The following is a 27,300-nucleotide window of genomic DNA, read 5'->3' as shown; positions in this document are numbered from 1 at the left end:
TAGTCATGCAACATCTTCGATCTTCGAATTCCAATTACAAATCTTGATCGGAAAATGAAACTGTCAATGTTTGACTTCGATGATTTAGCAAACAATCTTTTTCCGTGGCCAATGGTTTAAGTTCATTACATACGTCTCAGAATATAACTTCATCGCGGTCATGTTAAATCCTTTGATTTTGAAGCCCTTCGGTGCATACCACACACAAAAACTCATCAGATTATGTTTAAGAAATAAGGACAAAATAAGCTGCAATAAGGACTTATGTTTATGAACAAATCGTAACTCATATTTCGTTATTAGCATATTTACTAACTCGTCTATCGTTTAAAAATATCATGACAGTTTTTAAAACTCCCTGTATTGTTTTTATCGTATATCTAACGCAGAAGTTTCTAAAGTGTTTGAAGCGCAAACATTGCGCAATGTAATAGTAAAAGAAACGCTAAAGCTACGAGCTACGTAGGCATTGACGTCTCAGTCAAACTCAAAGAAACATCAGAAGAAGACTAATCGCACTATAGTGAGAATACCCAGAGTCAGAGTAATAGATAATACAGAGGTGCTGGAGTCTCTTATAGTATCTGAAAAATAATATGATATCAGTGTGACTGTGAGCACATGCAACTCACACAGGGAGACTAAAGTGCAACTCAGGAACAGAAAACGCAGTGTAACCAGTGTAACTAGTGTAACCAGTGTAACTAGTGTAACCAGTGTAACCGGTGTAACCAGTGTAACCAGTGTAACTAGTGTAACCAGTGTAACCAGTGTAACCAGTGTAACCGGTGTAACCAGATGAACAGACTCCTATTCTAGACTCCTGGCGTTACCACGAAAGTTAACACTATTACCCGAGTGATGAGTCTAGTGACATTAGTGTTCGATTTTGTGATGTGAATCGAGGTCATTTGTCAAGATCGCAAGATTTGTTGAATCTCAGACACATCATTATATTAGCGAGAGGTGAGAGCAAAATAAACTTTACATGTTGACTGTTGAGGAGACTTAGTGATCTATTCCCCAGCCCACTTGCATTGAGATTTGAGGGATTGAATGATCATTCGGCTTGGCAATATTGGTATTGGTACGACATTATGCGACATTATGTTTAGAGGGCCGTTAACAGTAGTTAAACAATTAAAATAATGTTATGCTAGTTTCACGACAGCAAACAATACAATTTATCGAGATTCAAAAACTTAGAGAGCATGTCGTAACTACATGATCCAATGAAGGAATGAGCACAAATTTTGATCAACTTATTAATGCTTCTCCAATACTTTACTAATGCTTCACTTGTACATTGTACAACAATTATCATACCCATCCCACTTATCCCAACTATTACCTGTCTCACTAGGATCATCAAACAGTCTCTTGGATTCATCCATTGCTTCAACCTCATCCATGGCTGGGCACATATCCCTGGCAATGCACTTCCCTCTGTAGAGAACTGGAGCAGAACTGGGACAGGAACACCCGGGGACACACACTGCTATACAGGGTAGAGAGGGGTCGGAGAAGCAGGTCTGCGGACAGGCACTCCCACACTCTGTGTACTTCTTGGGGGCTTTACATTCTCCTGGGGGCACGAGATAAGCGTTACGATACAGCGCCAGCTTTTATATAACGGTAAAGAACATAGTATGCTGAATTCTTAAAATAGAAAGTGCATTGTGCAATTCAACAAAGAACAAAGAACTCTCACCCTCACAATCAGAGATTCGAGCACCGCTACTATCATAAAAGTCAGCATTACACCCGCCACAGTAGTTGGCTCTACACCTGGCTCTCGGGTAGTTTGGACAGGATTGGACTTTACAGGGGTTTTCGAAACAGTTGACAATGTCTCCACACTCAGGCTCGGGAGGAACAGGTTCAGAGTCAGGTTCAGAGTCAGAGTCAGGGTCAGGGTCAGGGTATCTAGGACGACACATCTCACCACTGCCTCCACCACTGTTAGAGTTGCCTTCCTCTTCTTCCGGGCACCTACAATTCGATGGTCACTTAACTTACAAAAGTTGCTTTAAAAGAATATTGTTTTATATAAAAGTACACTGCTCAGAATTAATTGTACTTCGAAATCGAGCAAACGCTGTTAACACTCTGCAAGAGAACTCACGAAACAAATCTTTCCCAGCGAAACCAAAATACTGACATTCAGTCTATACTGTGACAGTGGGCTGTCTTCTCAGATAACACGGTTAATAATTCATCAAACTTACTCGTCTCTAGGATTACAGTGGCTGCCAGTAAGTAGAGGTACATCACTGGGACACTCGCATCTTGCCACGCACATCTCTATACAGACAGGGTTGGGGTTGGAGCAGGTAGCGGTACAGGCACTACCACAGTTGTTGAAAATCATGTTTCCTAGACAGTCTCCTGAAAATACCATTTTGATAAAGCTCCCATATACCTTATTTGGGATAAAATCTTTTGAATCAATCTGTTTTTGTGATACAGATTACATCATTTCGAGAAGGTTGGTATGTGAAAGAGATTCGATACTCAATAGAATTAGAATGTGTGGCCCCGTACGTGCTTTTTGAAAAGGTGTCCGAGAAAATTAGAAATATGATTCACCTTTGCAGTTGTCAATACGGGATCCAGTGTCGTGGTAGAAAACAGCCTGACACTTGCCACATGTGTCAACCCGACACTTAGCATAGGGAAAGTTGGGACACTTTGCTGTTTCACATGGGTCCTCGTCACACTCCACCTCGGCTTCTCCACAGTCAGGATCTGTTACTTCAGTTGTTTGGACTGATCTAGTGTTTCTACTGCTGCTGGAACTGCCACTGGAACTGCCACTTGAAGAAGTTTGAGCAAAGTCAATGTCACCGTCAGAATCCTCATCACTGTAAATCTCATCGCAAAACGGCAGGTAATCAGGACATTCGTTCTCTGGTATGCAGGATTGTTTGTACAGGATAGAACGGGCAAACAGACACTCACATCTCCTCACGCAGTTCTTCGTGCAGGCAGGAAGAGGGTTTTCACATGTAGGGGTGCATGCTGAACCGCATTCTTTAATTAATTGCCCATCCAGACAGTCACCTGTGGCGGGTGGAATTTCAAAGAGTAATAATGTTTATCATATAGTTATTTAATAGCTAATCTAAACTTTACAGATAATATAATGATACCTTCTTTGAGTTAACCAGACTGGAATTACAACTAGTAAGATTCCAGTAAAGTCAGTTCCATCTGTTTTATGACTGGAAGCTAGAAACCAACTCACCCTCGCAGTTTGTAATCACATCACCGTTCTCATCATAGAAGATAGCCGTGCACTCCCCGCAGAAACTAGCTTTGCATTCAGCGTAAGGATAGTTTCTGCATTTAGTAGCTGTGCAGGGGTCGGAGAAACACAGCGCCATATCTTCTCCCTCAGGGCATACCGGGGGATCTTTACCTATGGAAAAAAGGTAAGTTAACCGGACTTCAAATTCATAACTATATTATACGTCTGAAATTGAAAAAGTCGTTAGCTAGTGACGTTATAATGCATGCAGCAGGCTGACTGTAGAATAAACTAAAGAAATGTTATAATTTGGACACATAATATGAAAAAATGGTAAGAAACAAAGTTAATCTTACAAACAGGGCAGCAAGGTGACTTGGAGGTGTAAACAGATTCACAGTTAGGGTGTACGGGCATACAGTCCACTGCATTGCAGTAATCAGGTTTACACGATGCACAACAATCGCCCTCAAAGGTTACAGGATAACCAGTGACACATTTGGGTGGAGCCGGGCAGTCAACTAGCGCACACTCGTCAGGGGATTCTGTTGGGGGCGGTACTTCTGTAGGGGGTGTCAGTATAACACCTGCAATAAATACTGCTGTTACAATTTACTAGATTGTTCCACCAAAATGGGTGGTACAAGATTAATCTTGGAAATTCGTCTAAAGAGTGTGAGTTTAAATAATTAAATTCCCCAAAACAAGTGTTATAACTCACAGATAGGACAGCAGGGAGAGGTGCTGATGTAAACTGCATCTTTATAGTTACAGTCGAGAGATGCACAATCCTCTAATCCACACTCGTCAGGTATACTATGGGTGCAGCATTTGTCGGCGTAGGTTCTGGAGTAGAGGTCTGGAGCGGCACATTTTACTGCGTCACAGTTGTAATCGTCCAAACCTGTTAAGTTACATGTATCGTAATATGTGACATGTCGTCAAATTTTATAAATATTATGTAATATAGAAACTAGACTACAGCTGCCTCTTTTATGCAGCATTGATTGGCTCTGAATACATGTTAACATAATGTTAACATAATGTTAACATAATGTTAAAATTGTAAATTTCCATTAATTTCTATTAATTTCCATTAATTTCCATTAATTTCCATAACAATATTTGACTGATTTCGAGAGCTACGAGCACATGACAATATAAAAATAAAACTCACAAATGAAATCTTGTCCATGGATCACAAATCTCTGACATTTCGTCTCACAAATATCATCGCAAATCTCCATTTTGCCTCCTGTAATGTGATTCATGAAGAATTCAGGGATGGGATAACAGCATGTGGCATTACATGTGTCTGTCATCTTATAATTAAAAAAGAAAAAGTACTTGATTGGTGTAAGTTAACATTGTATCAATATGATTCATGAACATCTTAATCATGATCATAATGAACATTTCTTACCATCTTTATCAATACACTTGCATTCTTTACAAGAGGTTCTTTTCCAGGACTCTCCTACTTCAAACTCCTTTCCTGTATCATCTGAACAGGGTCCAATACCTGACAAATTTATATAATAACCACTTTAAACATCCACCGGTTACGATAATAAAGGTCATCATTATCTAAGTATGAAGGTTCCGATATCTATTCATGGTAAAGATTCCAAATAAAATCACAGTATTGGCTAACTTGTCTATCATTAACTTTCTTCCTGTCAAGTAAGAAAAGTAAATAGATCTAAAATTCCCTAAATGACAGATTTTACACTTAGTAATAGTGTTATAAAACTTACATCCAGGACAACAACTACCAGGTTTGTTCCACATCCTCCACCCACCACCGTTCAATTCCAGACAGTTGGGTATATCACACATAATCATGTCACACTGCAGTATTCCTTTCTCCATACAAGTACAATGTGTACATGGGTCCGCTTGAAAACCTTCTCCAACTTTGTGCGTCTCACCAGTTTCAGGGTTGGTACAAGGGCCTGAAGATAGACGATAAACTCTCTTCAAACAAATGTTAACAATATTTATAAATCAGTCAAAGTTTCTGTAAAGCAGTGCACAAAGGATGAAAATAAAGTGCTACTTACAAATAGGACAACATTGGTCATCAGGAGTGATACTTACAAATAGGACAACAATGGTCATCAGGAGTGATCGTGTCCCAAGGACATTCTCCTGGCCAAGCACAGCCGCTAACAGCACACATTTCCTGTTTCTCTCCCGTATCCTCGTTCACTTCACAGGTACAGTGGGTACAGGGATCTGGAGACCACGTCTCTCCTTGACCATACTCCTTACCATCAGTGTCTACACAATGTTCGGGACCTGGGACAATTTAGAATTAATTATTAGAAAATAGTCACAAATTAGTACAACTTAAAAAAACATATATATCTATTGAATTCTCGAAGAGAATCTTCAATCTACCCTAGAAATGTAATATTTAGGATTTTGTCAAACTAACAAATAGGGCAGCACTGATCAGGAATTCTGATCATCTCCTTATTGCATCCTGCAGGATCTTCACAATCCATCACAGCACACATTTCCTGTTTCTCTCCTGTATCCTCGTTCACTTCACAGGTACAGTGGGTACAGGGATCTGGAGACCACGTCTCTCCTTGGCCATACTCCTTACCATCATTGTCTACACAATGTTCGGGACCTGGGACATTTTAGAATTAATTATTAGAAAATAGTCACAAATTAGTACAAAAAAAAACATATATATCTATTGAATTCTCGAAGAGAAACCTTCAATCTACCCTAGAATGTAATATTTTGTGTTTTTTGTTAAACTAACAAATAGGGCAGCACTGGTCAGGAGGTGTGATGATCCTCCTATCACATTCTCCAGAGTCTGGACAGTCCATCATAGAACACACTTCCTCCTTATCTCCAGTGTTCTCGTCCACAAGGCACTCACACTCTGTACAGGGATCAGGTGACCAGGACTCTAGGTGACCGTACTCTTTACCCTTGTTATCAACACAGGCACTAATACCTGACATAGGCACATATTTCAGGTTTTTGTTATTAGGAATTGGGTGTGAAAAATCAAAATATGATCATGAAAAACGAATATTATTTCACCCAACCGTTATTAGATTTGAGCGAATATATCACTGAATCATGTCATTTGATGTTTAAATAGGCATGCAAAATTCACAAGTCGACCTGAAAATTAACAATGTAGAAATAACACATACAGGTAGGGCAGCATTTGCCGGGAGAGTCCCAGATTTAGAGCCCTCCGCACACATAATCTGAGGGCACACTAATTCAGAACACTCGGGTCCATCCTTTTGACAGATACATTCAGCACAGTTCCCTTCCTCTGTCCACGTCTCAGCTTCACGGTATATTTGCCCAGTTTCACTGTTCTCACATCCTGCAGGAACAAGTTTAGGTGTATCACGTGATTTGTTGATACAGTGAAACTTCGTACCTCGGCTATAACTGGTAAGTAAATTGAGCTTTCTCTGTTATCTAAACTAACTAGTACCCTTACAGTTACATGATAGATTGTGTTAAATCTACAGTATATACCATTCGTGAGTAAGAAGGATATCGACTCACGCTTGTAGAGTTCAGGATCTGGTTCAGGTTCAGACTCAGTGACGACTAGAGAGACAAAACCTGAACAAATATTTTGTGTGAAAAGTTTTATAAGATCAGATAATTCTTGGAGTTCATGTAACGACTCATTATTAAGAAGCATTGATATCAGTGCACACTTCAAACCACTGGAGCACACTTCAAACACTGGAGCACACTTCAAACCACTGGAGCACACTTCAAACCACTGGAGCTCACTTCAAACCACTGGAGCACACTTCAAACCACTGGAGCACACTTCAAACCACTGGAGCTCACTTCAAACCACTGGAGCTCACTTCAAACCACTGGAGCACACTTCAAACCACTGGAGCACACTTCAAACCCTGAAGCACATTTCAAACCACTGAAGCACAGTGTGCACTGTGCACTGTGCACTACTATATAGGTGCCGCAAATTACCAGTTTTATTAACATGGTAGTGGGCTTACACAGTAGTCAGTACACACTACATCTGTTAGCATCCATCTCCAATTTCAAACTCTATCATAGAAAGTAACAGTGCATAAACATTGATAAAAGATGCAATGAAAAACGAACGTTATACCTGCAATGAAAGTAATGAAGGTCAGTAACCAGATACGCATCCAATGTTATGGATTTAGCTTGAGTACTGGATCAAGATTATATTACTAAGAGGAAATACTACACTGGTTATACACTCTTATAAACTCATATAAAGTTGAAAGTTTACAAGATATGAACTCTGATAAAATAGAATTAATAAACGGCAAAAACTGATAAACTAAAGTTTTAAAGGCTTATTCAAATGATTTACGACGGCCGTGCAAATGTAAAGCTCACACTGCGCACCAGATGAATGATCTACCAACGATCTGAATTACGTATTAGAGCGTCTGTGTGTATTCATTGTTATACACGCATATTTTAAGAGAGCAGCACGTACAACGGTAACAGTGTGCTTACACGATACTAATGTGATTATTGCAGAAGCTTTTTAAACTTTAGCAACACTATGTAGATATGGTGCAGTGGTTGAGTTTGGAGCGTAATATAATTAAAAGGATAAATAACTTAATAAAACAAGTTTTGTTTTATTAAGTTACTAGAAAGCACGTGGTGACCCGCCACAGAGAGAAAGCTGATACTGATAGTGTTCAATTTGCACAGTTGCTTCTAAAGGACTCTATCTTAGATAGAAAAACAAAACATAATATTGAGTAAATGGTATTATATATATATATATATTTAGTCAGAGCCAAGATGTTCTAGAGAGGGTATTTAGGGTTGTAACCCCTGACGACCATGATAGCCATGTTGGATACTAACGTGATTATCACATTCCTTCGTGTTTATTAATGGATGCGCCTAGAGGCTAGAGTACTGATTTCCATTTATGTAACTCTAGAATCCTGCCACTAAACGGCTGATCCATTTTGACACCTCAACCTCAATGCATTATTGGCCATTGGGCAACTTTTCCATTCAAATTATCGTAATATCAAGGATGTTATCTACTCGATATTTTAATACTTTAGATCAAGATGCACACAATCAGACCAACATCAATATGTAATATACCATTACATGTGTGTTTACAGCAAACCTGTATGTTTGTCCACATCCGGATACAGTTTTTTGCAAACAATAGCTAGACTCTTGTTAATAATGGGGCACTGTGCCTATAGGAGTTTTATACTATGCAGCAGACAATAGAATTCTTGTTAATAACGATATCTTTACAATGTGATCATTCATTTAGACGATTGCAATTTGCAGTAGACAAAAAATGTAAATAGAATTTTGCGGAGTGCTTTTAAAACACATGCCGCTTCGAGTGGGGGATCGTCCATATGTACATACGTCAATATTAAGCCATTTTATACCACCCCCCTCCGTAAACATAGCTATTGTGTAGTAATTTCAATAAGCTTTTCCAAACCCCCTCCAACCTAGACGTTACGTAATATTTGAACGATTTTATCTTTCTACGGAAAATTGGGTGCCGATATTAAATTAAAATATCAACTTACTTTCTTATGGATTTAAAGTAAACAAACTCATTGATGATCGAGAAAAACAAATAGAACATATAAAGTAACAGTTTTTACACTTGATACTCTTAAATAATATTAAACATATACTGTACACTGGCAAACTATAAACAAATGAATTTAAAACAAGCTCTAAAAATCAATAATCCGTACCAGCCAGTTTATTTATTAATTATCTTATCGCTTCTAAACTTCTAAAAAAAGTAAAATTTGTCATTTTGTCGATAAGACGGATAACCACTATCAGTATCACGACGTACGACGATTAGTAATGAATGAATCGTGACACAAATAAATCGGCATATCTGATATCAGCGGACTGCGAAGGAGCTACGAGACGATTCAAAACACATATACAGTATAATCGTATCAATGACTTTTGTATAATTTTATGGCTAGGAAGTTGTTTAGTGTACGTGATGACTACTACGTAATGGAGTATCTATTCTAGTCAGATACTGGTGATACTTTCGACTAATTGAGTATCAAGCATGTGATGCGGTCCACTTTAAAACTGTTGACATTAGACGAGCGTGCTAAATCACTCTTCAATCGATCTTCTAAATTTTTCTAAAAGGGCCCACGATAGTTGAAACAACTAGATTCGATGTGTTTTTCGGACGCTCATTCCATTCCGAAGCACCCCCCAATCCCCATACATAGGAAAATGCTCCCCTGACGAGATATGGCGAAAAACCGCTCGATCCACGTGATACGACCGTATAGGAAGTTGTATAATTGCTCGTCCGTTAGGGTTGCAGCATATGCTTTTGTTAAGATTGGGTTAGGGTTAGGATCAGATTAGAGTGTTAGGGTGCGAAAAGTCGCCCAGGGTCCAGCTAGAGAACGCTTGAAAAAGTCACGTGACAATAAGTGTAGAGTGTGTAAGCAGCCAACCGACTGAGAATAACATCACGTGATTTCCAAAGTAACTTCGATCGATGTATTCAGCGCCCACACAATTCAGAGTCCTTTTTTAGAGAGTTAATTGTGCCTTTAGAGTTAGTAAAATGTTTTCTGAGAAAATAGCTGTTTCAAAATCGAACGTGGCGGACTGAGGCTCAAGCAAATGCTTTCTCATATTTTTTGCGACAAGTTTTATAAAAGTATGCGAAATAACATATTGTATATCTGCGACTGGTCAGCGTCTCGCACTCACGCATTATATAACACCAGCACGATAAAAAGCAGCTCTGCGACTGTAAAGAACTAACTTTATCCAAGCCACCAGAAAAAGTACAAATACAAGCGATTATAGCGCTATCTTTTGTACTCTATATAGTAGTAGTACTATCTGCACTACAATCAGTCCTCAATTTCTACATAACAATCTCATATGTTTATTTCTGTAGAATGAACTGGTCAATGAAGTCTCTCTGCTCCGCTTCCGTCTTTTCCAAACTCTGTAACTGAATCCTGTACCTTTCTAGTTGAGTTTTCTTCTCGTGTATCAGACCAACAAGCTGTTGCTGCTGACTCTCCCTCTGTTTCGCCATGCTCTTCAACATGTTACGAGCTCCGATTGCCTGCGGAGGTTATATCAATATTAGTTAGTTCAGGTGGGATTTGTAGGACGAAACCGCTGGTTCTTTACTAAAGGGAGGCTAGTAAATCTATAATAGTCTGGTCAATCACCAAAATTAACATCAAATAATGAAATAAAGAGTAAAATATGTAAATGTTGGTTTATCAACTTTAAGTTTAAATATGAGATCCCCGAGCAACTAAAGAATTCGAATGAAAACTGACCTTGAGTTTCTCTCGTTCTACCTCAGCTGACAAGTTGTCCATCAGGTCAACGAACCCTCCAACTATCGTCTGGAAATCGTCGATTTCTGTCAATACGAATTGGTTACTTGGCATAATTGATATTGAGTAGAGTGAATGAGTCGCAGAGTTTATAGAAAGAAAATTTGAAACGTCATATCACAACTATAATATAGGTTAATCGATCGGTATGTTTTAAAAACAAATTGTATGAAACATCGCTGATTTAAGGTTTATGATATAAACTTCCTGTCGATGAAGTCCTTGCATTCTTCTTTCAGTTGACCGGTTTTAGTTGCTGTTTCATTGTCCAGGACTCGAATCTTGTTGAGATCATCAACATCAAACATAGCATCATCATCCATTGACATTTTTCCTAATTGATACTATTGAAGTTATTTTTTGTAGTGTATTGTTAATTGTAGTGTGGTGTATATCAATAAAACTTCCTATGATTACTGTATGATATGATTAAAGGGTAGACTTGTTATTGAGATGATTTAGTTGTTTGTTGCTGAATATTTTCACCTCATCCTTTAGAACCGCTCTGACATGTATACCTGACAACTTGTGCAGTAGATAATCAAATGGCAGATACAAGTACATTATTTCATTTCATTTCATCGTTGATTGGTAAATTGACTAAATATTATAAAAGGCATAATTTGATCGAGTAATTTACTTCGTTTTTAAACAAGCAGTATTAGACAACGATTATTGTGTAATGCTTGTAAACTGGAGATTGAAGTTTAGTTTGCATCTGCAATAAAACCAGTCAAGATTAAAACAGATAACCTCTAAACATCATAAATTTAGTAACATCTATATGTACAATCAATAAAATCCAATCTAAAAAGATTAATAAAATTACATCTTTACCAAAACAAGTTTGCCAGAAACAATACAATCATTTGATAGAATATATTACTAAGAATTCAATTAAATCTTTAATCAAACTGCGCATATAATAATTTTTCAGTAGCATTTACTTTTATAATATGGCAACCCTTTCCGTGAATTTAACCGCAATATTTCACATCTATTCAAAAAGAAAACATACAATAAAAATTTAATAAGAACACATAAAATATCAGACAAAAAGGATTTTAATATAACCATTAACCATTAGTATCTCTTTTATCTAAGTTCTAAAACCCTAACACCAACATTCTCCAAATTCGTAAACCCTAACACCAACATTCTCCAAATTTGTAAACCCTAACACTAACATTCTCCAAATTCGTAAACCCTAACACTAACATTCTCCAAATTCGTAAACCCTAACACTAACATTCTCTAAGTTCCGAAACCCTATGAACACCATCATTCTCTATGACTCCTCAGAAGAACATCTGGGAAATAGGACGGTGGAGGTTATAGCTGGGTACAGCATGTTTCCTCTTAGGTAGATTGAGTTCGTTCTGAGCGGGTCGACTACACATGCTCTTGTTCATCATGCGCTGTCTGAAAATATTGTACCTGTTAGTGTGATGTTTTGGAAAAGTAAAGGGAGGCTGGCAATATCCTCCGTGTTACCAGAAGTAAATAATCTTAAATTATAGAAGTTTAAGGAGTAGATGTGAAGGAGTGTAAGGTCCATATTAGATTTAACTTTAACAAATGAAGGTTTACAGTTAAAGTAATATTATCGACTTCAGAAGTGTTATTAATGAAATAAAAGAGGATTATTAGAGGTCAGAATAGAAGGTTCTTTTAAGGAGGAGAAAAGTTAATAAAACTTAGCCCAGAATTAAATTATTGTTGCCATTTTTCAGGTCTATTTTGTTTATAGATATAACGTTATTGACTTATTTTGCCTTTGGAACGTAATAGATTTATTATACTATTAGTTTATTTTCCTACTATCGATTTCCGGGAATCTCATTGAAACCAGATCAGGGGAGACAAATTCGGGAGTTGACGTGAAAGCGGCATGTAGAACTTCAATTCTTTTACTGTATTTTCTACTGCAAAAGTAGTAGTTCTGTTGTAGATATTAAACATAAGTATTATTGTTAAATAGTAAAAATATCATTACTAAATATTATAATCTTGAAGGGTATATTATCGAATATTGTTATTAAAGAACGCAAGATCGATAATCCGGTAACTACTAATACGTTCATCCATTTTTATTTCGATAGCATTCTTTTTTTCAGTTCTTTTTACAAGTTCTTTTTTTCTATATTCTGTTCTTTCATTTTTTCGTTCTACTTTTTTCAAATCTTCTCTTTTGTTATTCACTAAAAAAACTTCATAAAAATTACGAACTATTTGTCTAGAAGAGAAAAGCATGCTGGTTAAATTTTCACTACTATAATTTATTCGCTGCTGTGATTTTGCAGAATCTGACGGCTTCTAAAAACCTGAACATAAAATCAGATTCTGAGCAAGATCATCAAGGTCGTACTGGAGTGAAAAGAAATAAATATTCAGATTGAGTTATTCGAATTGGATACGTCCTCCTATTGGATATTATTATCTTGAAGTATATTATCGAATATTGTTATTAAAAAACGCAAGATACTGTTATTAATATCATCAAGATAACACGCGTGGCTTGTACTTGGTAAATCTCCAATAAAATCAGATTAAGACTATAAATTGGTGGAAAGTATATTAACGATCTCAAATACAAGATTTAAGGAAGACGAAATTCAGATTCCGAAAATTCGCTTTTCTCTTTTTAAATACCTTAATAGTTCCTTTCAAATGAATTAGGTAACTACTAATACGTTCAACCATTTTTCTTTCGATAGCATTATTTTTTAAAGTTCTTTTTATCTATTGTTTGTTCTTTTATTTTTTCGTTCTACTTTCTTCAAATCTTCTCTTTTGTTATATTCTGAGCAAGATCAGCAAGGTCCTACGGAGAGAAAAGAAAGAAAATTCAGAGTGAGTTATTCGAATTAGATACGTCCTCCTATTATATATTAGGAGAAGAGTTGGAAAGATATCGCAAACGAGATAAGAAGATCTCCCTCCGGACTCAATGCCCGCTACCAATAGGATCGTTTCGCTAAATGATGAAAGTGCACCTGCACCCAAATGTAAATATCAATGAAGCTCCCTAAAAGAAGAACTACCTTCCACAAAACCACCCAAGAATGCATACAAGTGTATCTTAAGGCAAATTACTGCCGGCTATACAAAAGTGACATAATGAGCACTGGTTGTTTGTCTCTGTTCATAAACAGTACAAACTTCATTCTTGCTTCTCATTTGATCCTGCCTCATAATTTGGTTGATTTTTGGCAACTTTCCGAAAAATTGCTATTTCGTCTTTATGGGGTTCTCAAAGGAAATAAAACTTGAGATTGTGAAGACCAATTGGCAGTGTTACAAGTGCTCGAAGTCTCCTGCAAAGAAGGTACAAGTCCAAATTCTGCAAGCTCAATGATAGAACGATTGCACGGCTTGGTAAGGAAATTAGAGATTGATTGCTCCTTGGTTAAAAATACTGGCACCGGCAGGCCAAAATCAGCACTTTCTGAAAAGAACATCATATGAGTAATTTATTAATATAATTTTTCTCCCTTTTTTTTCTTTCTATTGATCTCACTACGTAGCACGTCTCTTCTTTGAAGACCCTATCGGAAAAACATTTTACTACAAGCCTAAATCTCCCATTACGACCAGGACATTTGACGGATCCTGGTGAGCAGAGGTTCTTTCAGATGATGAGAGCTATCCCATTCCTTGAATGCCTTGAAGACAATCGAGACATCTGGTTGAAGATCAAACCCACCAAAAGTTAGATACTTTTTACGTTAACGGAGGCAATAACGACATAAAGTTATAATGCAGATGTAAAGTTAATATGAAGATAACAACTCGACTCAGGGAAATATCACAAGTTACTTCAAGCTTGGTTTCTACTGACAAATCAAAATGATTTATTCATTTTTCTAACCTATAATAACCCGAGGATTAGTGACTTTGGTTCGAGATGATTAACAGTTAAAAGACCCCCCCCCCCCCCCCCCTTGCCCCCTTAACTACTTCTAACTTTTTATAAATACATCACAAAAGAAGGAAAAAGATAGAGAAAAGCTAAGAATTTACAGAAAAAACCGTATAAAATAAGCTGCATGTTAAGTTAACATTATTAATTTTTTTCTTTATCAATAATACTGGAGTTCAATGCTTTTTATTTATTCATTTGACTTTTTCACTGTTCGTAAAATGGTGTTAAACCTTTCGTAACCGAGAATAATAAGAAAATAACAACAGTTTAATTTTTACTTGAACACCCAATTAATTATTATATATGAGAATTAAGCCTTACAATTCAGCCATCTAATAATATTTACTTATTAGATGGCAATAAAAAGATTTCAATCCGTAACTATTGGCTGAGTTAACAAGAGTATTAATCAAGAGATCAAGAAAACACGAGATGTTCAGAAGAAACACAACTACACACTAACAGGTACCTGGTTCGCTGCCTGACACTGCTGTCCACATCTCTTATTGGCAGTCTGATCCACTCGTTACACGAACCACGAGTGTCTGAGCCAGCTGTAGAACTCCGAGTGCTGGTTGACTTTACTCCGCAATCCTTCTCTATACTTGCACTCGTTACATCCTCGTTCTGAACCTGACAAGTGACAATTTGGGCTGTTATGATTATGCGCAATATGCGGTCATGATTATTCTTAGAGTGCCCGGTGTGGAAACCCTTTACAATATCACGATATAGAAGCTATTGAAAGCATCCAACGTCACTACACTCGGGCGAATCAGTGCTGCCAGAACCTTATACTGGAACGCCTGCAGAACCTGAATCTTCTCTCATTACCAGAGAACGCAGAGAACGATACATCATTTTACATACATGAAGAGATTGAATGGACTAGCTCCGAACGACATCAACAGCAGTTCAAGGAAAGCTCGGGACGTGTAAACACCACTGTGCCTGCATTAAACAAAAAGCACTATGTCAATCTCGACCCATTTACGAAAACTCCTTAGGATAAAAGCAGCCAAACTATGGAACCTGCTCCCCAAGATAGTTAACCAATCCAAGTCTGGAAACGTTCAAGAGCCTCCTTGCTAAATTCCTGAAAGGCTCCCGGATACCCCCGCCCACAAAAGGGTATACGCCAGCGCATCACAAATAATTCTCTTCTGGAAGGGACAAAAAGATCTAAGCCAGAGTGTTGGAAGGACGTACTTGATACTGTTGTCCAAACGATCCCTAGCCGAAACATACCTAAAGTAACTAAAGTAAGTAGAGTGGTGTCTAGAATCACACACTGTATACAAAATATAAGCTTCTTGATTTGCGGTTCCTGCTATAACTTTAAACTTATGGTTAAATGAAGATATCTGGTTGCTCGGGTTGGTAACCGGCAGAAACCTAGGTCTTAAGAATCCAAGTCAAAAGTACAAAATTACTAAAGCCATCGCCAATGAGACTCACCAATTTAGTAGGATCTCTGGTGGAAGGCACCGTTGTAGAGATGTTTCTCTTAGCTAGACGAAGAGGATCGTATTCATCCTTGCAGATAACATCCAGAAAAACAGTGCCCTTAGTATTGCAGGCTGATAGATATCTGCTGTATAGCCTTCGTTTCTGAGTGTCCAGTGAGTTGAACGGCCTTCCAGTTAGTTTGCTGTTTACATCTGCCTGTACAAAAGGTTGAACATTTTTAATTTAAGATTAACAATAAAACTTACCAACAAACACTAAAACGGAAAAAAAGGGGGCCCAAAAACCCCCCCTTAGAATTCTGTGTCCCGGTTTACCATGTCTCAGTGTTAAAGTGTTTAATAACCCCTCTGATTGAAGGTTCGGTAGAGCGCCAAAAAGCTTCAGGGGGACGACAAAAAATTCCCTATACTACTTATATTTAGGAGGGGAAATGATGGCAAAAAATGGTAACATTACTCCGTTCCTTTAAACTATATCAATTGAACAAGGATATACACACTATAAATACACACTAGTAAAATGTACTGTCATACTAAGCATTGGAGCTAAGACAATTCAAAATATTTGTTGATACAATTAAAAACTTAACCTAAACTATCCACAAGATTGACTGAAGGCAACGCAACATGAAATAACGGCAGCATAGGTACAGGAGAGCCGAGCTGGCTTCGATAATCTTCTATATAATACCGGGTACCTAAGTTCGTTGTAGCGAATATTTAGCACGAGACGGCAAAAGGATACTGATATCTATATTCCAATTCCAAAGTTTCTCTCTGTCTGTACGTTTGACCACCCACTTGCAATTTAGATGTTGAATAATTCAACCTGAGAGGCTGCAAATTTGGCGGATTGCTTAACTTGATTGTTCTGTTTTTTGTCTCCAAATTTGCCTCACATAAAAAATCTAGGAAGATACGGAATCGCTTATCGCACTACACTAAGTTTGTTTTATAACTACACGCTTTATAAAGACAAAGCCTTCAAATGAAAATTTAAAGACACCACAACAGGTTTCAAAATAGATCGGATGTAATAAAGCACATTTCACACACTGACCTTACTTCTACCAGCAAATTTAAAGACGGGTTGCGATGAATTAAAGACGGTAAAGGCTTTAAAATAAAGACGCTGAAGCTTACTCGAGCCTTCGCCAAAGTTAACCGTCTTTATATAACGAACTGAGTGTATTTGAAAATATGACCGCACCTACGTGTTGCCTCTGCTCCTGACTGAGTTTCAAAATCATCAAAAACTAAAATGTTCAGGAGGGTTCAAACTTGAAACTTGACGTGCATAAAAAGATAAATGGACAATATGCTCCCGGGCGACCAGTTATTTTGTCCATGAAGGAGGCATGATGTGATATTAAGTTAGATCTCTTATCACTACTTTCAAGATCAGATCTCTTATCACTACTTTCAATTCGTTGTAAAAATCTTGCTCTGCCTGTTTATTGAAAATTTGAAGACATAGCTCATCATGGCAATTCTTCAAACAAAACTCTGATCGCCGACAGAGCAAGCAAGCTTCCCTAATCCTACTGTCCCGTGCTTCTCAGTTTGGCAACGTTTTATCAGCACATCAGATGCCACGTCAACAACTACAACAGCCACAGCTACCTCACTTCCAACGGTGAGTCAGAACTAAGATCAGTCCAAGAGTTATGGGAAATTTAGCAACATCTAGAAACCGAACTTAGTAGAGCACGTATGGATCATGCTAAATTGTTGGACAAAAGAATAAAAAAAAAAAAAAAAAAAAAAAAAAAAAATAAAACCCCCCCGCCCTTTTTTACCCCCGTTGGGGGGGGGGTGGGGGGGGGGGGAAAAAATAAAAAACCTTTATTCGACACGTTAACTCAAAGCTCAGCAAAGTTGTCGATCGTCAAGCGGAGGCGATCGGCAAACTAGAATTGAACTAGATAATTTAGATCATACTCACGTAGGGAAAACATTTGTTTTACCCAATTTGCTAGTTAATGAAGCAATATTGTGGAGACCAAGTGGTCCTTTTGTGTGAACAGTTAGGTGTGGACAATTGTTAGGAATGACCTTGTAGCCCGCTCATCCCTGAAGTCAAGAAGGGTAAACCCCCGAGGTTTATGGCTCCGCTTCAAAGATAATCAAACAGCACAGAAAGGTTTAGAAATAGGAAAGCACAAAAACATTTCCCAGATAAAAGAAATTGCTGTTTGAGAACCCCGAAAAGGTGTCGGGGGTACAGCCCAAGATAACATATAAACGAGCGGCATTATTAGGGCAGGTCAACGATCTGTCAGATTTGGTGGACTAAACTCTTGTTGGGTTGACTACATGAATGGAAGGTTTTTTATTGAGAAATGAATGCTAACGTAATCCTAAGCCTGATTAGAATACTGCTGATTTGTTGATTTGTGTGCCTAACGTTTGAACCTAAAGAGTGTTTTTGTTTTGTGAACCCCTTTTTGAACAATAACTGAATTCACACCGTGAGATTGATTTTCTAATACAACATTTTTCAATTTTAATATTTCTAACAGAGAGTATGATGACGGAGTTTCAAACATGACCCTTTCCAACATCCTCATTCCCTCTGACCGTAAGCAATGCGTCCTTCTGTCAATAAAATTTTGTACTTCACCAATTCATTCTACGTTGCAACAACTGTAAGGACATATATCATGGATCTTGTTAAAGCTAACAATAGTACCATATTATACTTCAGGCAATGTTGTATGGAATTGTAAATAGCTATGAACCGATTATATTGAGTATTATAAGTGTGTGACATTTTTTACAAATATTGATCAATTTTAAATGAAAAAGATTGCACAGTGTACACAATGGTTCAAAATTTGCACAAGAACTGTGTTAAGTCGATTATTTTGTTCGTCATGTATGCCCTTACCCTTACTTTTTTGAAAACCCTGTTTTAAAATAAAACACAAAAAACAACCACCTTTGCCACCTACTACCATACTGTTAATATATTGAAACTGATTTTTTATTCCGAACAACCGTTTCTTGCTCCTTTTGAATATTATTACAATGAAATGAAAGATTTTTTATCCCGGGAAGGGTGAAGCTCTTTGCGAGAAATTTACAAGATTTCAGCCAGATTACTGCGTCAGTGCGTCTATTATAAGGTTAGATGATTTTGAAGAAAAAATGAACTCAATGGATTATCGTATTAAGTTTGAATACGATGGATTCAAGATCAAATTTTTGACTGCTTTTTAGTGCACCATGGACGTTTCAAAGCGATGGATATTTCCTTGTTGTGAAACTAATGTATCAGAACTTGAGTCACAACCATTTAACATACCGTAGAATAAATTTTGACTTAATTCGATATTGAAGAGGATTGAAAGCTTAAACACAAAGGTTCTGTTTTGGTAACGTTTTTGCGTGACAAATTTAATAATATTAATCAAAAAATTTGAGCTTTGTATTCTACCGTTGAGTTTGAATCCACTTTGTGTTTGAAATACAGTTAAACTGAAAAGTTACTATTGTTAATTGTTATGTTCACCAAGTGGAAACTTTGATTCATTTATCGATAGTTTGGAAGTATCTTAAGTAAATTGAACACATTAAGGACACAAAAGCTATATTCTTGGTGACTTTATGTAAATCTATATAACTCTAATTCTAGTGTTTGTTAGGCGATATTTAGACTGCATGTTTAGCAAAACTTTTTACCAATGAATCTCTCGTGCCTACTCATTTTGGAGGCTAAATGGCACATGTATTGATCATATACTTTACAACAATATATCTAACATAATTTGTAACGGCCTTATACTATTAATATAAGTCGTCACCCTCCTGACATTCGTAGTTGTGGACTAGAAATTTTGATCCTAACGAAAGTGTAGAAATAGAAATAAAGTAAATATTAATGACATTTTTATTAACAGGGTATTGAATGATTTTAAATATTAAAATTGATCTTGAAAGTGATCCTGCCGAAATATGTATTCCATTTTTGACAGAAATTTTAGAACTCTTGTATGATAAGTGTTTATAAAAGTCAGAAGTCTAGTGGTAATAATTCTCTTCTTCCTCTGAGTGGATTTCAATAGAGTGCCCAAGAAAGTGACACTAAAAACAAACTCTATTATATTTGGTTTATGAATATAACTAGAGTTATTTGGGAACAAATATGTTGATTACAAACGAGTGTTTGAGCATTAGAAGTAGAAGAAAAATTTGAGATTTGTGATAAATGTTTGAAAGCAAATCAACATGATTTGAAAAAGACTTGGAAACATGATAAACGGAACGTTTACTAGGTAAGGAAGAGATCATACAGAGTACTAGTTTTTCCTAATCAAGATGCAGCGCATAATTTTTAATTATTATTTTGTTAATATTGCTAATGATCTTTTACTAAAAAACTATGAGAAAATGCTAACGCGGATTAACGATTTTAAATAAATATTGCCGAGAGACATAACAGCTATCGGATATTAATTTTTCAAGTGAAGAAATAATATAATATTATAAGTAAGCGTAATAATAGAAAGGTACGTATTGATGCCCTAGGGTCCTCAAACGGTTAGTCACCACTTAAAAGTCCTTTTACTGGCTGATAGATTTTTTATAAATGTGCAATAAGGGTTATTTTCCAAAGAATTAAAAGCATCAAAAATAATTCCTTTGTATAAGAATAAGATCTATTTCGAGATAAGCAAGATCGGCACTAGTGCAATGTTACCTTTTTTGCTAAGGTTTTCGAGAAGTTAATACATATAAACGTATCTGATTTCTTTTAATAAGCACAATCTTTCTGTGATAATCAGTTTGGTTTCCGGCGTAAGCACGCACCTTTCAGGCACTTGTTGCACAGTAGAAATCTTCATGATGCTATCGATAATAAGAATTTAACATAGGTATATTTATAGAATTTTCCAAGCTTTTCGATACAGGGCGGGCATAATATCTTGTTTAGAAAAGCTGAGAACTATGTATTCGAGAATGTCATTAAATGATTAAACAGAATTTATCAGATCGGTTTCAGGATGTGAGCTATGGGGTTCGAAAGTTGTCTCTTGAAAATAACCTGTGTATTCCACAGGGGTCCAGTGTTAGGCACCCTGCTCTCCTGTATGTTTTATCAATGATTTGTGCAAATATTTGTGAGTTAGAGCCCTAAATTAATCCTCTTTGCAGAGGATTAAACCTTTTTCTTCAAAATAAAGAAGCGAAAATTTACCTCTAACAAAAATGCTAATGAGGTATTATTCAAAGATTCACGACTATTGCTGCTTAAAAGGTTAATCATTAAGTTTGACAAAATATGCTGTTTTTTGGAATTCGGAAGTATAAATTTCCTAAGAAATCAAAAGTTTTTGTTGGAATACTTAACATCCAGTTAATCAAGTGAATAAGTGTAAAGTTTTTGGAGTCATTATTAATTCTAATTAACGTGGGAATGATCATATTACCATTGTAATAACGCAAGTTTCAAATCATGCGGATCACTCTACTCATAAGTTCTATAGTACCCAGCCAAAGTGTATAAGACAAGTAATATTTTCACTTTGTCAAAAACATATTTAAAGTAATTTGTACACCATTGTGGGTGCTGTTTTTTTTCACCATCCTTTGCTGCAAAAACTGTTTGTGTTGCAGAAAAAATGTATCGTATTGTGAGTAGAAAAACAATAAAGATTGATCACAATTTCCACATACGAAACCAAGGTTCTTTCTTTCGTTGAAATTATTAACCTTGTGTAACTTATTTACATACTTTACTGGATGTATGCAATGAGGCTACTTAAAGAAAAATTCTGTTGAATGTTTATCGCCGGTTTTAGCAAGTCAAGTAGATCATGCAGACTTCTCTATCCTAAATTCTCATTTCTAAGACCAAGAATAGTAATTTTGTTTTTAATGCATCCAAAATTTTAATTATCTCCTTGTCATGATACCGTATCAAAATTTTGTCAATTTCCACTATTTAAAAAAAGAGATTGAAGAACCATTTTGCTTCATAAACAAAACCAGGGGCTAAATGGGATCATGGATGGCTACCATAAGTAATCTCATATCTTCTCAATGTATCAATTTCATAAAATAATTATTTTCAACTAGGGAAATTAATTGAAGTTAATGTTATTGGGGACGTTTTTGTGTGTTTTTGTGTTTGTTATTGTGAGAAGTTAAAACTAAGATGGGGACTATAATTGGTAAACGGATTTATGTGTATACGTCTTTATTAATGTTGCCTCCGAGTTCACTACACTGACAACAATTAACTTTTTATTATTTTGTGTTATTTTTTAACTGATATCAAAATAGCATAAATTAACATCGCGATACGGTATTAATTTACCTCCCAGCGGTGAGACACCGCTTCCCTCCATCGCCATGTTTTCTCCCATCATCTGTTCTACTTCAGAGGGAAGTGATTTATTTTATATTTTAAAATTGTTATTATTCCAGTATAACAAATAAATTTTCTAATCGTGTAAAAAAAATCGTGTTAGACATTAAAAATATAGCAAATTCAACGTTGAATACATGCATTAAAATTTAAATTATTTACAGCCTATCCTATTACAGCCTATCCTATTGAGGCACATGCCACCCCATCGCAGTTTTACTACTCGATTTATTTTTTTAGGGGGAGGACTGTAAGGGTATAAGGGCAGAACTCAAAAAGTTAAGTAAATTTCACGTTGACAAACTGAATTTTTGTTTGCAATCAATTAATATCGAAAGGTTTTGTTGTTAAATTCATACATTTAACATCGCACGTTCTTGGGTTAAACGACAAGCTTAGCTACTATTTCGAAACGTTTTTTATTAAATACTTTTCAAATTTTACAGCAATAAATGAATATAAAATAGCATCGTTCAAAACATCGCCCCATCTGTAAAATAAGATGCCAGATGGGCACCCAAACACCGAACACGGTAAATACGGTGAACTATGTCCGCAATTACTTGGACCCAATAGTTAAAGTAGTAAAGCTGCAAAGAATTAACAACTAATCTGTTTTATTGCTGTACATTAATTTTAGTTCCTTGGGAGGACCGCATTATGTTATTTATGTTAATGTTATCTGAAGGCAAAATAAAAATGAATGATGCTAAAACTGGCATCGGGTGGAAGCGTAACCATAGCGACGCGAAGATTGCGCGCGTAATATTTGGCACTAATTTAAATTTCAGCGCCCTAATATCACAAGGGACTCTAACGCGCCCTCTGTTTTAGTTTTCGGAAGACCTTTTTTTAGAGGATTCCTGAGGGCTTATTTTCGGTTTTTGTGACACCGAACACGGCCCCATTTTTATTTTGCCTATTATCGAGCTATTACCAGTACAGAATCCTACCTTATTCTAACTTTAGCTGTTAACATCAGGAGATTAAAGTTAAAATCAATTACACTTATAGAGGATTGAGTTATTTGAGCAAATAATTAGCAGAGTTCTAGCTTTTGGAATAAGTTACCATATTTTGTTAGAAATTCAGTGTATGTTATTGATTTTAAGATTAAACTAGAGGAATTTAAGAAGACTAATGTTTTAGTAGACACAGGAAAATTTTGGGAAGTGTCAGATATAGTTTTAGGGAAGATAGAGGGTGTAAATTATATCGAGAAGAAGAAGCAACAAGTTCAATATTTACAAAAACATCCGTGTGTTGCCAAGAGAAAGGGAGTAAATATCTCCTAAATTTTTAAATTAACAGTTTTTATTTTACTAATCTATTTTTTAATTTATGTAATTAAGTTATTTTTGTGACAATTGTGTTAAAATTTGTTTTTTTAATGACGAAGGCTGTGAAATGCTCACAGTTCTGATAACGAAGAAATTAGGAAGAATGTTTAAAAGCAGTGATGATGTTTATGTCATTATTCTTGATTTGATTTGATCTAGTTATTGATTATTTAATTTACTCAATTAACCAATTGTGAATTGTTTGATCAAAATTCCACTATAAATCGAAAACAATTTCTTTAATCTTACAGTGCCTTGCAATGAAGATTAATCAGTAATAGTAAAGTAAGCTATCTTTAAACCATTATAGAGTTTTTATTGCAAATGTGGCCTAGCTATCCCATCTTAGGTATACGTATAACATGATATTTAGAATAGTTTTGAGTGGTTTACTGTACATTATTCTGTTTTATGTTTGTAGTAGTTGCTATGAAGCTAAACCGGTAAGAAAAAACATAATATGAAGGACTTGTTTTAATTCTAAATGAAAAGCTCGAATATTGGTTAACCATTTAAAAACCATTACCTTAAGAACTACAAATTTAGTCCACCATAAACTTAGTCAAAATTTTGACTATAATTGTTGTAAACCAAATTTATTGAGACTAAACAAGCTAGGAAAACGATGAAAACCAAGAATGAAAACATGGGTCATGGTGTCGAGAATTCTTAGGCTTAAAACTTTAAAATATTTCTCCAGGATAACGAAATATTAATACGTGGCACAAAAATAAAATAACTCCGGTTATTTTTATGCGGTTTATGCTATCCTGATCATTATGAGCCTAACATATTTTTTTCGATTTACTTTACTGAAGTCCGTACCTATTAGTAGTACCTACCTACAGCTACCTACTGTAATGTGATCTCGGAATGCAGGCGGGAGCGATTGTCGCGGCAAACGTCAAAAAATCGCGATTTGTCGCGGAGAATGGGAAAAATCGCGATTCCGCACTTGCCACGATTTCCTTTTGTCCTTGCCGGTAGTCCTTATGCAAACATGGAAAAAAGCAGACCTCTCCGAACAGAGATTTTCAAAGTGTGGAAATACTATGCTATTTATAATCAAGTTAAACGATGGCTAAAAATAGAAATATATAAAAAGACGACGGAATGGAAATCGCTTAAGGCAGGACTCCAGAGGGGGGGGGGGGGGGTAAACATCGTTTTTCCAGTTTTCACATATTTGATTAGAGCTGCTGAAGATGAACAAGTAGAAAAAAAAACGCATAAAAATCTAACCTTGCGTTGCTGAGATATTGCACGCCAAAATTTTTTTCTACTCGTTCATCTCCAGCAGCTCGATCACATATGTGAAAACTGGAAAATTGATAATTTACCCCCCTCCCCTCCTCTGGCCTTGAATATGAATAAATTAAAATATCAAGGAATAGAAAGTATACCTTGATTATTGGAAATTAAAATATAGGGCGTGAATTGAAACGTAGAAAGGAAGAAGAGGGTAAAATCTATTCAGCCTAAACACGTGATCCAGGGAAACATAAGATAAGGTTAGCATCCAACACGTGCTAGAAAGCTTTAAATATGCTGCAGAGTAAAATGAAATATGCCCCAAATATATCCCATTTACCTAATTAGTTTCGATTTGATCGGGCTAATAATTACTTACTAAGATACTTTGATTAGGTTTAGCCTTATCGCTAAACCACCCAGTGATAAGCAACAGAACTTACGCAGTTAGTGCTGAGCTGATTTAACCGTACAAGATAAAGCAAAACTTACTTTGACTGTTTTGAAGATAGAATCCTCCCATTTAGAGAATAGAACATCATACTTCTGCTTGTGTTTTCGCTTATTGTCTTCAAGTTCATCGTCCAAAGTCTGGTAAGACAGCGATTGAGCAATAAATCAGGGTACATTTAGTTTGAAGCAGAAGAATGTGATTTTAGATATACTGAAAAGTACAAACTGTCAGTTGCGCCGTTAGGGACATTTTTTATTAAAAACTGCAGGATTACTGGATTTACCTTAACGAACGTATTTTCTGTAATTGTCAACTCTCTGTACAATCGTTCGCTGTTCAGTAGCTGTTTGAAACAGTCTTTCTCTATTTCTTCTGTCTGAAATTTTGATAATATTTGATTAATTTTTACTACATTTATTACAGTGTTAGTAAAATAAACAATCAAAGTATCAGTATATCACATAATACATTGAGAGGCAGTAAAACTATCGGGAAGCGATGAATGGGGACTTGCCGGCCCATGGCAACATTAAAATATGTACATATATTCATATAACCAAGTGAATTCAACTAAAATTACCAATAAAAAGCATCTAGCCCCAAGAAAGTACAACGAAACAGAGAGCACAGCCAATAATAACTAATCATTACACGGGAGAGAAATAGGAAGCCTAAAACACACTGCTTCCTACAAGAAGTCACAAATATATGTATTATACATTTTAGTGAAAACTCCGTTCTAGACTTATTTTTAAAATCCCAAACGATATGTCAAGTCATAACTTCAAATCATTTAAGGTGTCATCCATGATTATACATACTATGCGATCTATCACAAGTAGGGTCAGGTAGTCACTCCATTGTAATTTGAGAAGCACAATATAAGCAGGACATAAATTACGCTTTGAAAAGTGAAAACTTCCGACCTCCCACGTTTAAGTGTATGATTAGTGCAGTTTGACAATGTCACAACACAGTATCAAGCAAACTCCAAACAGACGGACTACACGCAGCAGCTGAAACACTTGGCAAGCAAACTCTGCATTATTTACGTCATCTTGTGTGCTTTAGTAAATGTGCGACAACTCTCATGCTTTTTATCACAACCAGGACTACACAAAGTAAATTACCAAGTAACATAATATAACGTATAATAAATGTCGTAAATAAATGCCGTAAATAAATGCCGTAAATAAATATTTGTTTTATTAATTAAATATGTGGGAACCTCGCACCGGACACAACGAGTGTAATTCGTTTAACTTATTGTTTAAGCTAGGAATTAGCCCGTTAACTAACCATTTGCATTACACTTGTGGTGCCCGGTGCGGCGTTCCTCACGAAATTCTGACTTTTTCTAGCCGGACAATGGACATCCGTTCAGACCACTGGGAGACTTTGGGTAAGGGAACTGATCCGGCCCCAAGAGGTCATATTACAACTTACCCAAAGTCTGGCAGCCCGTTCAGACAATGTTATTTACATGTGACATTTAAACAGCATAAGTCTAGATTATTTGAACTGTCTGAGAATTTTCTAAACAGCGTAAAAAATCTACCACCCACTCATGTATTAAATACTAAATCTAACATTTAGTTCACAAACTTTTAGCTTAGTTTCGGCAGTAGTCTGATGAGAGGATACAGCAACAGGGTGACTATTAGCCTGATCTAGCGCAGTGCTTCTCTTGCGCTCAGCACCTGATTTGTTACTGGGGTATGCTCTGAGAGTTCGGCGCTCTGCATCTGCTACCAAGCTGTTCACCAGGTGAGGATTATGTATTTCTATACTCATTTCTTGGCACTATGGGAGGTTGTTAG

At 36.3% G+C, this 27,300-nt stretch overlaps 3 protein-coding genes across 4 annotated transcripts; all 3 read right to left on the bottom strand.

Moving 5' to 3' along the window:
* Window positions 1–220: 220 nt before the first annotated feature.
* On the bottom strand, window positions 221–22,890 carry LOC134812105 (uncharacterized protein DDB_G0274171-like). Of its 2 annotated transcripts, XM_063819293.1 has the most exons (18): window positions 22,880–22,890; window positions 7,392–7,476; window positions 6,806–6,865; window positions 6,436–6,617; window positions 6,030–6,230; window positions 5,691–5,891; window positions 5,351–5,551; window positions 5,008–5,205; window positions 4,674–4,772; window positions 4,428–4,505; window positions 3,972–4,154; window positions 3,607–3,837; window positions 3,248–3,421; window positions 2,590–3,063; window positions 2,229–2,388; window positions 1,712–1,992; window positions 1,352–1,585; window positions 221–584 (listed from the first exon to the last, which is right to left on the bottom strand). In XM_063819293.1, exons 5-18 carry the CDS (start codon window positions 6,100–6,102, stop codon window positions 499–501), a joined length of 2,673 nt encoding a protein of 890 aa, XP_063675363.1. In that variant the 5' UTR covers window positions 6,103–6,230; window positions 6,436–6,617; window positions 6,806–6,865; window positions 7,392–7,476; window positions 22,880–22,890; the 3' UTR covers window positions 221–498. The 2 variants fall into 2 exon arrangements, with proteins under 2 accessions (XP_063675363.1, XP_063675364.1); XM_063819294.1 differs by lacking the exons at window positions 5,351–5,551; window positions 5,691–5,891; window positions 6,030–6,230; ... (2 more) ...; window positions 7,392–7,476; window positions 22,880–22,890 and adding an exon at window positions 5,314–5,338.
* On the bottom strand, window positions 9,781–10,688 carry LOC134812107 (intraflagellar transport protein 20 homolog). Its single transcript, XM_063819296.1, has 2 exons — window positions 10,609–10,688; window positions 9,781–10,385 (listed from the first exon to the last, which is right to left on the bottom strand). The coding sequence occupies exons 1-2, from the start codon at window positions 10,648–10,650 to the stop codon at window positions 10,200–10,202; spliced, it is 228 nt and encodes a 75-aa protein (XP_063675366.1). The 5' UTR covers window positions 10,651–10,688; the 3' UTR covers window positions 9,781–10,199.
* On the bottom strand, window positions 11,402–27,300 carry LOC134812106 (uncharacterized). The gene is made up of 6 exons (XM_063819295.1): window positions 27,086–27,300; window positions 25,764–25,856; window positions 25,519–25,617; window positions 16,052–16,258; window positions 15,063–15,226; window positions 11,402–12,090 (listed from the first exon to the last, which is right to left on the bottom strand). The coding sequence occupies exons 1-6, from the start codon at window positions 27,272–27,274 to the stop codon at window positions 11,967–11,969; spliced, it is 876 nt and encodes a 291-aa protein (XP_063675365.1). The 5' UTR covers window positions 27,275–27,300; the 3' UTR covers window positions 11,402–11,966.

Source organism: Bolinopsis microptera, chromosome 3 (assembly GCF_026151205.1).
Source record: "Bolinopsis microptera isolate Bmic1 chromosome 3, MBARI_Bmic_1.0, whole genome shotgun sequence".
Lineage (NCBI taxonomy): Eukaryota > Metazoa > Ctenophora > Tentaculata > Lobata > Bolinopsidae > Bolinopsis > Bolinopsis microptera.
Note: the sequence above shows the minus strand (reverse complement) of the source record. Positions and strands in the feature narration are given on the sequence as shown.

What these genes read in the sequence shown, in the direction of transcription:
- LOC134812107 (XM_063819296.1), bottom strand. Translation starts at nt 10,650, where the DNA reads ATGGACAACTTGTCAGCTGAGGTAGAACGAGAGAAACTCAAG. An exon ending in TAGAACGAGAGAAACTCAAG is followed by an intron (nt 10,386 to 10,608) that starts GTCAGTTTTCAT and finishes TAACCTCCGCAG; the next exon opens with GCAATCGGAGCTCGTAACAT.
- LOC134812106 (XM_063819295.1), bottom strand. Translation starts at nt 27,274, where the DNA reads ATGAGTATAGAAATACATAATCCTCACCTGGTGAACAGCTTGGTAGCA. An exon ending in CTATCTTCAAAACAGTCAAA is followed by an intron (nt 16,259 to 25,518) that starts GTAAGTTTTGCT and finishes CCTTTTGTACAG; the next exon opens with GCAGATGTAAACAGCAAACT. An exon ending in AGTGTCAGGCAGCGAACCAG is followed by an intron (nt 12,091 to 15,062) that starts GTACCTGTTAGT and finishes CAATATTTTCAG; the next exon opens with ACAGCGCATGATGAACAAGA.
- LOC134812105 (XM_063819293.1), bottom strand. Translation starts at nt 6,102, where the DNA reads ATGATGGACTGTCCAGACTCTGGAGAATGTGATAGGAGGATCATCACA. An exon ending in CCATGGACAAGATTTCATTT is followed by an intron (nt 4,155 to 4,427) that starts GTGAGTTTTATT and finishes GTAACTTAACAG; the next exon opens with GTTTGGACGATTACAACTGT. An exon ending in TCGAATCTCTGATTGTGAGG is followed by an intron (nt 1,586 to 1,711) that starts GTGAGAGTTCTT and finishes TCGTGCCCCCAG; the next exon opens with GAGAATGTAAAGCCCCCAAG.